The 16,064-nt window shown below is 42.2% G+C and overlaps 1 protein-coding gene across 1 annotated transcript in view; it reads left to right on the forward strand.

Moving 5' to 3' along the window:
• SLC24A2 (solute carrier family 24 member 2) overlaps nt 1-16,064 on the forward strand; it is a 175,892-nt gene that overhangs the window by 123,357 nt on the left and 36,471 nt on the right. The window contains exons 6-7 of the mRNA XM_019555411.1: nt 9,026-9,121; nt 13,200-13,306. Of these exons, the coding sequence (XP_019410956.1) occupies nt 9,026-9,121; nt 13,200-13,306 (203 nt within the window). The remainder of the gene's footprint in view (nt 1-9,025; nt 9,122-13,199; nt 13,307-16,064) is intronic.

Genomic DNA, 16,064 nt, shown 5'->3' on the forward strand with positions numbered 1-16,064 from the left:
TCTCTCTCTTTCAGTCATTCTTGTTGCAGCTTTTCTACTTGGTATAAGCACGCTTCTTGGTCAAATGAAAAAGTAAGGAAGATGGACTGTACAGCACAGTGGTAATGGCATTGCCTGAGATGAGGGTTTAAAACCCAGTTCTAACTCAGGTAGAATAGGGATTTGAAACCAGGTCTCTCAGGTGAATGTTTCAACTTGGTGCTGCCTTCCCACCCCATCCCAGCCCAGTTTATCCAGGTCACTTTAGGATCCAGAATAACCTTGATGGACTGTAAAAATGGCCCATAATGAAACATATGAGATTCAACAAGGACAAGTACAAAGGCCTGAACTTGAGATAAATGCATGCCCAAATACATAAGAAAGTAGGCTGGAAAAGACTTCACAAGGGAATGACTTGGTTTGGTTGCAGTATGGCAGAGAAATGACGTGACAGAGAAGGGGCTGGGGGGACTATAAGCTGATTATGAGCCAACAGTGTCCTCTTGTTGCAAAAAAACCCAGCAGCATATTGTGTCATTTGCAAATCAAGAGAAGTGGTTCTTCCTCTCTATTCAGCACTGCTGAGGCTTCACCTAGAGTACTGTGTCCAGTTTCAAGCCCCACAAAAGATGTGGGCAGTTTGGAAAGAGTCCAGCACAGGGCAACAAAAATTATTATGGGCCTTGGAGGCAAGACTTATGAGTAAGGACCTGGACTTACGAATAGGGACCTACTGAAATCTTGATTGCTCATTTTTCATGGAAAATATGAAATCAAGCATTTTCTATGAACAGTGGTGGACTCTGCAGTTTTGGTCGTCAGAGAAAAGGGTGGGAAGCCCTTCAGTTCTGGAGCATGGGACAGGGGGAAGGGCTGCTCACAGCAGGTGGGGGGGGGGGGGCTGCAAGCAACTGCATTGGCATCCATGGAGCCCCAGCCCAGCTCATTGTGTGTGTGCTCCCACTGCTGGCAATGAGCTGATCCAGGATTCCACAGACCTCAGTGAAGCCGCTTGCAGCCTCATGGCTACCTGCCACAGCCAGTCTGGGCTCAGAATCTGGGCAGGTCCCTGCTGCTGGCCACAGAGCCCAGGCTGCTTGCAACAGGTGGCGGGGAGGCTGAAACCATGGCTTAATTACCCTGATTAAGATTGGGGAAGCCATTAATCCATGCTTAATAACATGTGGATTAATGACTTCCCTGGGATTAATCAAGGTAATTAAGATGCAGTTTGGGGCCATCTGCCAATCTGGGGAGAGGTGGGACTGCAGGGGCCCTACAACCAATCAGAGGTAAGGAGGGGGGCCTGCCACAATCAGGCCACAAAATGGCAGCTGGCCCCAGAATCTGCCCATGAAATTGGCCAGCCACCTCCTCAAGTTTCGTGAACCCCTATTTATGAGGAAAGGCTGAGAGAACTAGGGTTATATAGCCTGTAGAAGAGAAGGCTGAAGAAGAATTTGATAACAGTCTTTGGATACCTGAAGGATGATTATAGAGAAGGAGATGGGTTTTTCTCTGTGGCCTTAGGGGATAGGACTAAGCTTAGTGGTGTCAAAGTGCAGCAAGGGAAATTTAGGATGGAGATTAGGAGGAGTTTTTTTAACTATAAAAGTGGTTAGGCACTGGAACAGCTACCTGGAGAAGTTATGTCATCTCCATGCTTAGAAACTTTCAAAAGCAGTTTAGACAGACACTTGGCTGGGATGGTTTAGTCAGGGATGATCCTGTCTTGAGCAGGGAGCTAGATAGATGACCTTGTGAGACCCCTTCCAGCCCTACTTTCCTATGATTCTATAACCAAGGAGGCACAGATCAAGCCAGAGAGATATTCATGGCTAGTGAGTTGTCTGTAATCTGCATTTTTTCCTCTACTTTATAATCCTGCTAGTTTAGCGAATACCCCATTGGCTGGTTTTTGAAGTTTGCGTTTTTAGGCACCTAATTCTCACCATCCAGTATTTTGGTAGTCTAGACATCTAACTTGGGGCTAAGAATTCCAGTTGGTGGTAGGCACCTTGGAGATAGTTACTGAAGCATCTAAGTTCCATTGAGGGACAAATTTAAATCTGCTTCCAGAAATATTCAAAAGTGTTTATCTAGATAAGAAAAATACCTTGCATTTGAAAATGAGTTACCTGACTGAAGTCTCTATCTAACCGTGACCACTGAATACATTTTTAAACGTGGCTCAGCCTCCCTACACAACATGCAGAGCTGTGTTTAAAATCCTCTTACTTTAGATGTATTAGTTAACATGTTTCCTAGGCAGATTTCTTTCCTCAGTTCTGACAAACCTAAATATAGTAAATTCCTTTCTATTAGAGGTGCCAACTCAGTGAGGTGTCAGAACAAACATCTAACTGGATTTATCTTGTATGGGATTGACTTGTTAAGTAAGGTGGAGCTATTATAAAACACTATGATTGAAATGAGCTTTTGATTGACATAACATGGTAGCTAATTTGTTTAAATACTTCATTGTGTCCTCAAAATGTATCATTAACCTAGCACTTAGATATGGCCATTACAGAAATTCTCATGTCAAATATTTATTTCAGGAAATTTACTTCATTTCTCATCATAGTTAGGGGCTGGGGATTTGGGTCTATTATTTTAATCCTACAATATTTAATATGCAATTTGAAGAAACTGCTATAATTTGTGCATGAAATATATTTCTGATTTTATAAAGTATTGCAATAAAAGTTATGCCTTAATATGTGGGTAGAAATTATTCCTATAAATATGTTATGTATAAAGTAGCTAACTGCTGTATATTATTACCAGATAGATAGATAGATAGATATGCTATATGCAGTGTTATTTTTAGAAAAATAAGTGTCACTCTTCACGATTTGGTATACTGCAGTTTCCATTACAAAGCTTCATGTACTTCTAAGGAACACAGATATATCATCTGAGGCTATAGTGGAAATTTTATCCTAATGATGAAAGTAAGGAAGAAATAAGGTTTTTTCTTTCCCCTTTTTGGAACATCAGCACTGATGGGACTATGATACATTTTAGCTTTGCAACATTATTTGTCACCATCACTTTTATATAACTTCAAAAATAAACATGGCATAAAATATTCTAGAAACTGATTAAGATTAAAGGATTCTATTTTAGCACGTTCCATTTGGATGTTTCAAAAATATAATCCCCAGTTGCCATGTTTTTTGTCATCCTGATTCAATTTTTATATATATTGCATTGAATTGAATATATATATTCAAGATAGATAGATATAAATAAATTGAATCAGGGTGGCAAAAAGCATGGCAACTGGGAATTATATTTTTGAAACATCCAAATTGAATATATGCATTAAGTCAGACATAGCAATTCATAACTAATCACTCGGAAGGCTCTGGTGAAGGAAGAAGAGGAGAGGGGACCTGACTCTCACGGCAAGAACCAGGGGCTGGGATGCCAAGGACATAATCTGCTATAGGTATGGAGAAAAGGGACATGTGTCTAGTTTCTGTGCACACAGACCCCAAGCTGAGGCGATGGTAGAGAGTCCTCATGAAGAGAAAATGCACTGTAGTTTCGGGTGATACAAGGGGCCCGGATGTAAGAATAGGCCGGTAGTCAAGGTTAGAGTGAGAGACACCATCATCCCTGTAGTCGTCAACACCAGCTGCTCCCAGTCCATGATAAGGGCAGACCTAGTACCTGCATAGCTAGGAAACTCAGAGTCACCTGTGAGTATGGTCTGCATCTGTGGGGCCTTGTACGCTTATGAGAGAAGATGGCTCTGGCTGTCAGTGATGGGCCGCACAGAAGAGATAGCGGTGGGGTTAGCAGAGACCCTCCCCTGCCCCATGCTCCTGGGAGTTGATTGACTACATTTGAAGAAAGTAGTCTCCCAGGTACTAAGAACCAGCAGGGGGAATGGCAGAGTGATCCGGAGGTGGTATGCTTCAGCACCCCTGAAGAGAAAGAAGGGGGTGACCTAGACCTGGAGCAGATTATCGGCGGTGCATACTTCTGGGAAGAACAGGAACAAGAACCATTGTTCCAGAATATCTGGCAGACCCAGCTGGCCAGTTGAGAGGGAGTAATGGTAGACCCTGAGAAGGCGAAGCTGAGTCCCCACTCTGAGGTAAGAATGGGCATCCTGTACCGAATGGAGGACAAAGAAGAGGGGTACAAAAAACAACAGATCCTAGGCCCATGGAAATATTGGGGTGACTTGCTTCAGGTAGCCCATGCTCTTCCAATGGGAAGACACCTGGGGAGGGACAAGATGGAAGCCAGGTTGAAGCGACGGGTCTTCTGGCCAGGCCTGTACAAAGTGGTGGAGTGATTTTGCACTGAATGTCCTAAGTGTCAAAAAAGAGGGGCTAAGACCAGCCAAGACCCTGCTGATACCACTGCCATTGGCAGGACAACCATTTGATAGGATTGCCATGGACGTGGCGGGACCTTTCCCCTGCAGCTGGACAGGCTGCCAATTCATCCTGGTAATCACTGGTTACGCCACACGGTTTCCCAAAGGTATTCCCCTATACTCAGTGATTGTCCCCATGATAGCTAGCGCCCTTATGAGATGGATCAAATGGGTCGGAATCCCTTGGGAAATTCTCACTGACCAAGGCAGAAACTTCATGTCCAAAATCCTGAGGGGGATATGCAACACACTGAAAATCAAACAACTCAGGACCTCCGTCTATCATCCCCAGAGAGAAGGACTGGTGGAGCGCTTCAATCCGACACTAAAAGGGATGATATGGGCATGCATACAGGGTGACCCTTGGGGGTGGGATGCAATGATCCCCCCCCCTTCTGTTCTCAATCAGGGAAGTCCCCCAAGCATGCCCCATTTGAGTTGGTTTTTGGTCATGACCCAAGGGGACTCCTGGGCATGATCCGTGAATGGTGGGAAACTGAGCCTGAGGGGACAACACCACCACAGGCCATGACTGACTTTTGGGACAGATTAAAGAAGGCCCTGACAATAGCTCAAGAGAATCTGGGACAGAGGCAAGAGAGACAGATACAGCACTATGACATGCATACCACAGAAAGAGAGCTGAAGGCCAGAGTCTGGGTGCTAGTGCTATTACCTGATAGTCTACAAAAGTTATTAGCTTGATGGCAGGGTCTGTTTCAAGTAACTAAGTGTATGGAGCCCATCAACTATGAGATGCTTCAGACAGAGCCCATGAGGAGGAGAAGTGGCATCAAAGGGAGGGGTGGATGATACAGGATCCAGCTGAATGTGAAGAACTAGGAGGGGATGGGGAACCTTGGAGGCTGGGGGAGGCCCCACCAAGACTGACTAGACCTTGAACAGCAAAAGACTTTGGGGACCTTAATAACTGAATATTGTGATGTGTTCTGTGAGATCCCGGGGGAACCCCAGGGAGTAGTACATTGCATGCAGACCCCACCCAGGCAGATTGTACACAATCATTGGAGAAGGCTACCTTGGCACCTGTGGCCTGCGGTCAAGCAAGAGGTTGATGTGATGAAGAAGTTGGACATCATTGAGGAATCTAGGAGCCCCTAGAGAAGCTTGATGGTGGTGGTCCTGAAGGCAGATGGCTCCATAAGGTTGTGCATTGATAATCACAAGCTAAATGAAATAGCAATGTTCGATGCCTTTCCTATGCCCCAGGTAGAGGATATGTTGGAAAAGGTAGGCCAAGCCAAATGCATCTCGACCTTGGATCTCACAAACGGCTATTGGCAGATCCTGATGGCACCAACCATCAGGGAAAAAACTGTCTTTGGAACCCCATGGGCCTTATTCCAATTCAGGAGGATGCTATTTGGTGGCCGCACATATTGCTGACATCATTGTTTTCTCTGGCGACTGGGAAACACACTGCCACCACCTATGGGAGATCCTCAATGAACTCTGACAGACCAGAAGTGCACACCGGGAAAGAGAGAGACCCAGTACCTTGGGTTCGTGGTTGGACAGGGAAAAATAAAACCCATAGCTGATAAAGTGGCAGCCATACAACGACACCCTTTGCCTCAAACACTCAGACAGGTACGGTCTTTCCTGGGTTTCACCAATTACTACAGGTGCTTTATCAAGGATTTTTCAGAGAAGGCAGCGCCCTTGATAGAGATGACCAGAGGATGGAGGAACTGGATCCAGTGAAACCCACAGGTCATCCTAGCCTTCAAACAAGTTAAAGCAGCCCTATGCCAGCACCCAGTGCTTTATAACCCAAATTTTGAAAAGATGTTTTTTTTTTTTTGTTTTTTTACAAATGGACACCCCCGGCACTGCATTAGGAACTATCCTCTTCCAAGAAGGAGGGGCAGAAGAGAAACCAATAACCTTTGCTAGCAAAAAAATTGATGCCCGCAGAAACCCAATATTCCACAATTGAGAGGGAATGCCTGGCTATCCGGTAGGGGATGGAACTCTTTCATTATTACTCAGCAGGCCGGAAGTTCATATTAATCACAGACCATGCACCCCTACGCTGACTACAAGCAGCCAAGCTAGATAACGCTAGGCTAATGAGATGGTCTCTCGCTATACAATCCTTTTATTTTACAGTGAAGCACCGGGTGGGAAAGAAGAGTGGCAATGTTGATTTCCTGTCACAAACCAAAGACGCAACAGGTGAAAGGGCAAAGGGTCCAACCAACTGTGCCGAGGATTGTGAAGATTCAGCAACTTAAGTTTCTTTGAACAAAATGGGGGAAGTGTGTAACAGGGGCTCAGGCTAGAAATCAAGCGGTTGCCCTCGGGGCACTGGAGTGAAGGAGAGTGGTTGCTGCAAAGCCAACAGAGCAAGAAGGATGCTGCAGCCAAGGCAAGCAAGTTGGACGTCAGACCAGTGGATACTTACCCCAGGTGGCGGTGGCCAGTAGTCAGCTGGCAGGATCCCAGGGAGGTTGGGAACACAACCGTCGGAGACTGAGCTCCAGGAAACAACCGGCTCGAAGCAGTGGAGAGACGGCCTCAATCGGGAAGGCAGCTACAGGGAAAATTCACTCAGGGTGCAGGAGCTGATGGGTGGCTGGCAAGATCCTGGGAAGGCTGGGGAACCAGACCCCAGAGAAGGATCCCCAGAGACATCTGGCTGTCAGTAGGAGCAGCAGAGAGACAGCCGCAACTGGAACAGAGCAGCAGGGAAGCTGCAATCAACGAAGTGGTGATACAGCTGCTTCCACATTAATGAGGCAATTAGTGCGGTTGGCTATGTTGTATCCACTTCAGTAAAGACAGGCACAGTGGTGAAACTAACACCCAGGTGATCTGGTGTTTCTCACCCTCTCCTCTCAGGAATTAACATCTAAATCTTTTTGCTATCTTAATCTTGGCAGGTGAGTCCTGGGGAAAAGAGGGGACAAACAGCCGACCCACAAGTATAAATGCCAAAAGGGAAATCATTTTAGAACACAAGCTGAAATTTCAGCAAAGAAATTGCTGAATAACGTTACATACAAAATACAATTTGAGACTTATAAAAAAAAATCCTCCTCCTTTCATTTTTCCTTGCTCCCAAAAGTTCATCAATACATATGGGACATGACAAGCCAGCTCCTCAAAAAGTGTTTGAGGACTATATTTGTACACTGTGCCACTCCCCACCATGCACAAATGTAACCTTAACATATTTGCATGTGTGCAAACACAAATCCTCCCTGGTTTATGGAAATGCATCATGTTTTCTATCGAATCAGTCAGGCACATGCAAAATTACAAACATATTTCTCTAGAAACACTCTAAAGTATTTTAAATAGAAATGGACTTAGCACTTTCAGGATTTCAGTATAAAATAATTGGCAAGACCATTCTGGTTTATTTTGTCCCTTTTCCTTTTTCTTTTCACCTCAACTCAGATGTCGGATGTTTCCTTTGTCTTTCTTTTTCTGCACTTTGTCTTGTTATCTTCTGTGTGTTTGAACTTTATTTTTTGACATTGACCCTGTGCACTGAAGTGAGAGTTGGCTTCTTGGTTTTCAGTATTGCTCTGGTCTCTTGGCTATTTTATTTCACCATATCCGTGATAGAGCAAAGAATTTCCAATACTTCCATATTAACTATTTTTGTAATGGATAAGAAAATTGCATGTGGTATTTTCTGCTGTTCTTCTAGATGGTCAGATATTATTTTACAGTGTGATATTTTGGTAATAACATATGTAGAGCTGAAAGGGTAGTACTCAGAGCTTGTAATAAGGTCTCTTTATTATCATTTACCTTATATTGTGACTGACAGATTAATTCTGTTTTTCCCTAAATGATAGCTACTTGCCCCTTTCTGTATTAGCATGCAGTCATTCCACTGTGATATTCTGCTTTCTAAAACATTCACATTTTGGTTGGAAGGAGTGTATTTGTTTATTAGCTGATAATTCATTCTTCCATCTCATTTACTGCCTGTCTTTAATGTAATTTTGACTTGCGTTTGGAAACACTGATATCTAAATCAAAGATTTTGTATGCATAACTTCTCTGTGCTTCCTGTTGTTACTAATGGTGTATTAATATAATGCATCCTTTGAGTAATAATGCTTTTTAATTCAATACCTTTTGGTCTAAAACTTGTAGATTTTGTGCCCCCTTAATTCTAACTGATTTCAGTGGGTGTTTGGGTTGTGCAGGGAATGCAAAAATTTGCCTTTATGCCATGTGACTGGTTTTAGAAAAAGGGTTCATAGAGAAATAGCACAAACACAGATATTAGGATGGAAACGTAGTACTGCAGGTTGTGGACCAACCATAGAGCTTTTTCTTTAAAATATATTTATTATATAATTTGTGTTGAATGGTTTACACTGGTACCTTTATTATGAAAACCTGATTGAATGCTTTACCAGAAAAAATAATTTCTTAGTTCATTTTCTTTGATTTCTAAAGCACCAGCTGACATCTTTTAAATTCTTAAGTACGTAAGCGATCACAATTTGTAGATGTTGGAAAGTCAGAAAATAATTAATAATGTGTTAGCTCATTCAGTTGGATAGAAATAACTTATTGGTTTTGAGTCCTGAAGCAAAATTTACTACAAAAAAATGTCAGAATGGATGCACTTCAACAATGATATTTTTTTTTAAGGAAAATTCAGAGAGAGAGCCTCAGTTCTTCATAAGATTGCCAAAAAGAAGTGCCAGGTAGAAGACAGTGAAAGACGGAATGGGGCTGCTAATCATGGTGAGTATAGGAGTTCCAAATTTGTTTTATTGGCAAAAAATATATATACCATTTATTTACCCAAAAATGAGGAAATATATCAGCTTGGGAACCTAAAAATAGGCCCCAAATCCATTTTCAGACTTATAATAGAAGCCTGGTTTTCCACAGCAGTTAGTACCTGCAAATGAGAAGAGACACATATCTGCAAATGTGCCATTACAGTGCATGAATAAACTTCAGAAGTTATTGCTCTGTAGTTTATTGCTCCCAGGAAGCTCCCAGGATTTTTACACGTGCAGCCAGACCATAGCACATTGAGCCAGGTCAAAGCAGGGTGCCTGGGAGGTCAGCCTGCCAGCCCAGGGCTGCTCCAGCTGAGTTCAATGTACTGCAGAGGGCCTGGCTGGGGCACAAGGATGCTTCAGTGTAGGATTAGCCAGCATGTAACCCCAAACTGAAGCACCCTCATGCCCCAGCCAGCCAGGGCAGCATCTACAGGTGTGCCGCTGCAACTTGTAAATACAAGTGCTACCCTGCTGCAGAGTTTGTTAGTTTCCTGTGCCCTGATAGGCATGTGTAGAAGCTGAAATGTTTAATGCAGAGCGAATTAGTTAGCTCCACAATAAATGTCTCATGTAGACATGCCAGTTTGATCTTTATTCTAGACTTGCTACTTCCAAGCTGACCCAGACATGAAAGGGTACCTGGTCATTTAGGCTAGGGGGTCAAAGCAGGTGACCATGATACCAACCATTTCCTTCTGTGCTGTTGGTTACAGAATCCAGTGGGGTCATCTACAAATCCTGGGCAGGTGTCTACATGTGCACACATTTGGGAGCAGATTTGCTCCCAATAGGGGCAGCTCAGAGATGGCTGTTCCCATCCTGCTCTGCCCCCCCTGCAGCAGCCAGGGGGATCTCCAGACTACCACTGGGTGCTAGCCCAGGGGATGGCAGAGAGCATGGGGCCAGGAGACAGCTGTCTCTTGGCAGGAGCTGGGAGATTGCTCCCTGCCTCTGGGAGCTGCCTACTGCTTGGGCACAGCCTAGCCTGAGGCAATGTCTCCCTGCCCCAACAGCAGGGAGCTTCTGGCCCCAGCTCCCCAATTGGGAACAGGGGACTTGGAAAGAGCTGCAGGGGAGGGGCAGATCCTAGCCCCCTGCCCCTATCTACCAGTGTGGTAGCTAGCAGTGAGCCCCTGGCTGGGCAGGGATTCCCTGATTGTGGAACGGGGACTGGCAGCTCCCTGGTGCTGGGACATAAAGACATTATCCCCACCCAGGCTCTGCCACTGGAGCCTGATCCAGCAGCAGGGAGCTCCCATGGGCAGGGAGCAATCACCCACCCCCTGCTGCCTGGCTGACTGGGAGCAAATTTGCTTCTTGTCAGCTGTCTATACGTGCCTTACTGTGCATGCAGAGTAACTCTTCAGCATTTAATTTGCTACCAGTACGTCCTAATTATGTTAGCTTGATGGGCCACTGGGCTCAGGATGGAACTTTTGGCATAACCAAGTGAAGAATCTGGCTGATTATATGTCATATGAAACCATACAACAATGGTACTTTAATTTTAGGCCTAGTCATTTGTTATGAGCCCTAGATAAAAGCTCCATATTCTTTCTAGGACTAAATTTTCCTCTCTGATTCATCTATAATGAATTATTAAAGACTATTCTGACTCTCTGCAAGATTGTGCCTGAAACTCTGCCCCATCAGGATGAATGGGAGCTCCTATATATGAAAAGAAAGCCAAAAAAGGCATCCAGGGAGCCATTGTACAAGACTGAAACATGTAGAATTAAAAGTAATGGGAATAGGAAGACAATTTATGCTCTCAGTTATGTTCATGCAAATCCATGGGTTTTCACAGAAATTTGACAGGAACAATTGAAAACACCATTTTGATCATGATTATGTATTTTTTTATGGCAATACCAGGGACGTATGCTTCCAGCGAGTACTCTGCATGTGCAAAATGCTCCCTGAGATCTACCCTGTGTACAGTTTGCAATACTACATACAATTTTCACATTTCCGAGCAAGATGTGTGCATGATGTGGCATATGTAATTCAACAGCTGCCATAAAAAAGACTTGAAATCTAGCATGTAAACCCAAAAGCCCTCAAATACACATTGCTGCTGTGAATGATTCATTCTCTCTGGAGCAAAACCTGGATATCTTGCATTCACATACAAGGTCTCAAAATCAAAGGTTGTGTCTTGCAAAAGGAAGGTGCAGATATGCATTCATCAACTGTAGAATACTTCAAGTAATTGCTTTGAGGTATCTCTCTTGTAGGGCAGGGATTTGTGCTATTCCAGGGGTAGAACAGGGTAACAGTCACTAGGTTCACACTCGTTGCATATCCAGTGGCCAAAATGTTTGTGTCCCCATTGCATAGTGGAGTTTAGTCATTACTATGGGCTGGAGTCAACAATTGGAGGTATAGTTTGATAGCTGGTCTATATCCTGATTATGGTTTGGAAAAATTCCGTAACCTCTGGCCCTGTACATGGCTGTTGCACTAAGTTGTTTGCTCTGCATTTGACAAAGGATAAGATTGTGTCTTTCAGATCAGAAGTTATGTGTAGTTGTTAAAGAAAAAATCCTTACAGTCACCTCTCTTTTAGCCACTGCCTTACCACTGAATGTTCAACCAAAAAAGCCTGTTTAATGTATCTGATTAAAAATTGAATCCATGCTATCAGTTGACACTTGCCCTGACCATGTGCTATATAGTTAGATACACTTTGCCTACAGAGTCAAGCAATTAGTTGAGAATATTTTGTTAATGCATCATATTGCTGGGAAGGAGGAAGACTTACAAGTAGGGAAATAATCCTGAGCTCTTGAATTTTAATTCAGAAAGAACATGACCACAGCAGTAATGCAAGCCACACAGTTATATTTACTTCTTTGTGTGGCAAGATATTATAAAATGCATATTATTCAAGTAATTGTTTGTTGCTCCTTCTCATGTCATCTGATTATCCAAGGACATCTGATGAGTGCTCTTTTTAAATAAGAGTTTTTGTCATGCTTCTTGTTTAGAACAATCCCAGGAGAATCATGGTGAAAAGAACTGAACTGAATAACCCCTGTTCCCTACTGTTTCCCATTTATCCTGGCAGGAAATTTTCATGAGGACTTTATTTGTAAGACTATTGGAAAACTTGGGTATTGTTTAGTACCTTTGCTTTTTCCATTCATGGTGCAAGTAAAAAGAATGTGAATGTCATATGAGAAAATTGACAATTCTGAACACAGGAATTTGCACAAAATTAATTCTTACACACCAACTTCCATATTTTTAAACTGACTCTCTTATTTAATGCATCAACTAGGGACAAAATTGTAGTCTAGCTTTTGCAAAAAAAAACCTCACTGACCCAGCCTTTTTGTCATTGTAGAATTGCTGAGCAGTACAGGATCTAATTTGGTAGTTCTCAGAGGTGTCATTTTTACAACTCCTTACCATCCATCCTTTGCATATAGACATCCCCAAATGTGAAGTCACAAATATTTCAGATCATATGATAGTCATAACACCTGTGAGTTCTATGGCAACTCTTAACAGAAATCCAGCTTTACTAATTGCAGATGGAAAAATTTGCAAGTCAAGTTTCTCCATCTCTTCATGAGTTTATCCCACACTCCACTTGCCAGCAGAGAATCTCATATTTTATTATTCTTTATGAAGAATGGTTTACTGTCAGTTTTGACTTAATTCTGTTAGATTACCACAGCTCAGCAAGAGTATGACATGAGTAAAGAGCACCAAATAGGTCCTAAGTTACAGTTAAGAATTTAAACATTATAAAGAGCTCTTTTAAAAAACACAAGTAACATTGGAACAGCTTCTTCATTCCTTATCCAGGCAACCCCACTCTGTAGTCCAAATTTGACTCTAATTTACATGTATGAAAGTTTGTTCTCTGGAGTAATTTGCATCAATGTAACTGAGCCCAGAATATATCTTTTTTATGAATGTTACTGATAACATTTGATAATTCATATAGATTGAAAGCAATGTTACTAATTTGTTTTTGTTCTCCTCTGCCCCTCCACCCCTGCTTATGGATGATCTAACAGAAAAAATTGAACTCCCAAATGCTGCAAAAGTGGAAGTTGCAATAACACCACCAACTGATTCAGGACCAGTACAAAATGGAAATGTTGCCCACAACACTGAAGCCGAGGTTAATATCTTTTTATTGTCTATTTATCTAGAAGTAGATTGCAAAAAAGTCTTTACTCTGAGCAAGGAATAGTTGTGTTTGCCTCTGCCCTCAATTAAACTGGGTATTAGAGCAAATTTTGCCTAAAATATAAAGGCTCTTTTCCCCTGCACCTCCACTTAGCACTGAATTTAAGGTAAAGCCATAATTTGAAATCTTTTCTTTCAGGGCATATTTCTTGCATATTGCATATTCTTGCAACTAATGGAAATAGTTTGTCCAGTTGTTCTTACATTGCACAGAACATTTTCTCTTAGGAGTACAACCTGCCATGTTTAATTAAGTGGATGGTTACAAAAAAGTGCTTACAAGATGAGAATTGGTCACAGACATCTTCCCTTGGATATCACATTTGAGACATAAACTTCAGACAGAGAGCAAATTATATTTTCTTGCATGACTGTGCATAGTAAGCATAAATGCAGACATTGAATAGTTGCTCACAAGAAAAATACAGATTTTAATTTGCTTGTTTTAACTAAGTAAATATACTTTTTATGAATAGTTATCACACAACTGCATGACTGTGTCTGATTTTTGTAACGACTACCTGAAATACAAAGAACATTAGGAACCTAAAGATGTAGACAGGCATCTAGTGTAGCTTACAAGGGTGCTTAAGCAAATCAGGTGACTGCCCAACTTCTATGTGACCAAAAGAAACAAAATAGCCGTGTGAGTTAGTATTGTTAAAGTTAGGTCTTATGCTGTTAGACCCAAGCAAACTGCTGAAAGCACCATGTAGACTTCCCGACTGGCTCAAGGATTCCTTCTGACATGACTTTCAGTCTCAGATTTCGGTTTACTTTCAGCTGAAAATGTACAGGTCTCACCATTTTCTTTAAAGAATGTATAGAAATTGTTTTCCCTGGTGGCAAAACGCAGGTATTTGATATTCCTATTGCTGTTTCCTTATGCTGCTTTTTGTTGTAAATATGCCCAATAGTTCTCTAATCGTCAGTATTCTACTTTTGTTCACCTACCTACCCATTTCTGCAGGTACTTTGCTATGTCATCTTGTTTACACATTTTTATAAAGTAGTCACTTAAACCACTGGAAATTTGTTTAAACTACAGCAAAGGAGGCTAAGATTAAAACTCAGGGAAAAACTCTTGAACAGTAATAGTAGGGCAATGGAACAAGCTGTCTAGGGAAGTTGTAGAATCTCCTTCATTGGAGGTTTTTACAGGAGGCTAGAGGCACATTTGCCTGGGGTGGTTTAAGAACAGTGATTCCTGCAACTGTGAAGGTGGGTGTACTATTTGACTCCTGAAGTCTTTGCCAGCTCTCTGATTCTATGGAATTTAAAGGATGTTACACACTATTAAAATACAAAAACATTCTTATTTTTACAGAAATATTAATATAGTTTGAACACGGGACCACTTTGAATGATTATAGATATTTTCCAGTAAAAAATATTTGTTGTGACCACAGTTGTCTATTTCTAGTCCTACATATGAAGGAGAAGATTTCTCTTGGGAGAGTGCTGCTACCTTGTATTTCCCTGAGTTCTGTTTCATTTTGATCATCTGAAATATGTCTTAGTGCAATTGTCATCGTTTGAACTGCTGTGTTTCTTTTAAATAAGATTACTAGGTTACCTCAGAAACAGCAACATGTTATTTGTGTTTTTCATTAAGGACCTTGTCTGCCATCACTGAAATCAAATGAGATTCTTTTAGTAAAGAGGCTAGAGTTGGAAGTCTTTTCACAAAATAAAAAATGATATGCAAAAGCAGCAAGTTGATGAAAAGCAAAGTTCTTTTATTGGCTGCAGCATTCCTTATAGAAAATAGGAGAAGGATACATTAGTTTTTGTTTTGTTTCAGGCCTGTAGCCTGAAAACAGTCACCAATGCAAAGTAAGATACTGAAGGAATTCTCTAAGAATTCAAGATGCTCCTGTTTAATTTGCATAACAAGTAGTAGAGAGATCACAAGAGAGTATGCCCTAATAGGTGTTTTATGAGGCACAAGCCGTGACCAAATGCCTTTAACCCTCTCTATTATCTAGCCTCTTGGGATAGGAATGGAGTGTTAGGATCATAGTCCCACCTGAAGAGATGGAGAAACCCCTGGAAAAGCTGCTGCTTTATTATCTGGGCTGATTAGGCAGGGAAAAGTGGATGTTGAATGTTGCATTTGGGGGGAAAAAAAAAGATGCTGATAATATGTACACAGTCTCTATTGTGCTGAATTACCCAGACTGATGGATCGCCTAAAGATTCCTAGTCATCAAAACAAAATATTAAACATTCCTCTTAAGCAGAGTAGTTTGGTAACTCTCTTTCTAGAAAAGTTCTCAAAACACTGCTCAGGCATTACTTTATCAACCAATGCATTTTGTTTCTCTCCCCTACCTTGGGGATCTTCAAAAGAAGACTGAACAAGCAGCTAGCTGGGGTTGTCTTTCCTGCCCGGGGCAGGTGGTCGAACTTGATGACCTACAGAGGTCCCTTCCCACCCTAACATCTATGAATCTATTAATCTGAAGCAAAACCAAGGAAGTGATTCTTCTGCTTTACTCAGTATTGGTGAGACTGCAGCTGGAGTACTGCGTCCAGTTCTGGGTGCCACACTTCAACAAGGATGTGGAAGAGCTTCTGGAGGGGCTGGACGTGTTCAAGTCAGCAGGTCCAGATGCTCTCCACCCCAGGGTGTTGAGGGAGCTAGCTGGGGTTATTGCAGGGCCCTTGGCATGGCTTTACGAGCACTT

This window comes from Crocodylus porosus, unplaced genomic scaffold (assembly GCF_001723895.1).
Source record: "Crocodylus porosus isolate Cpor-Errol unplaced genomic scaffold, CroPor_comp1, whole genome shotgun sequence".
Classification (NCBI taxonomy): domain Eukaryota; kingdom Metazoa; phylum Chordata; order Crocodylia; family Crocodylidae; genus Crocodylus; species Crocodylus porosus.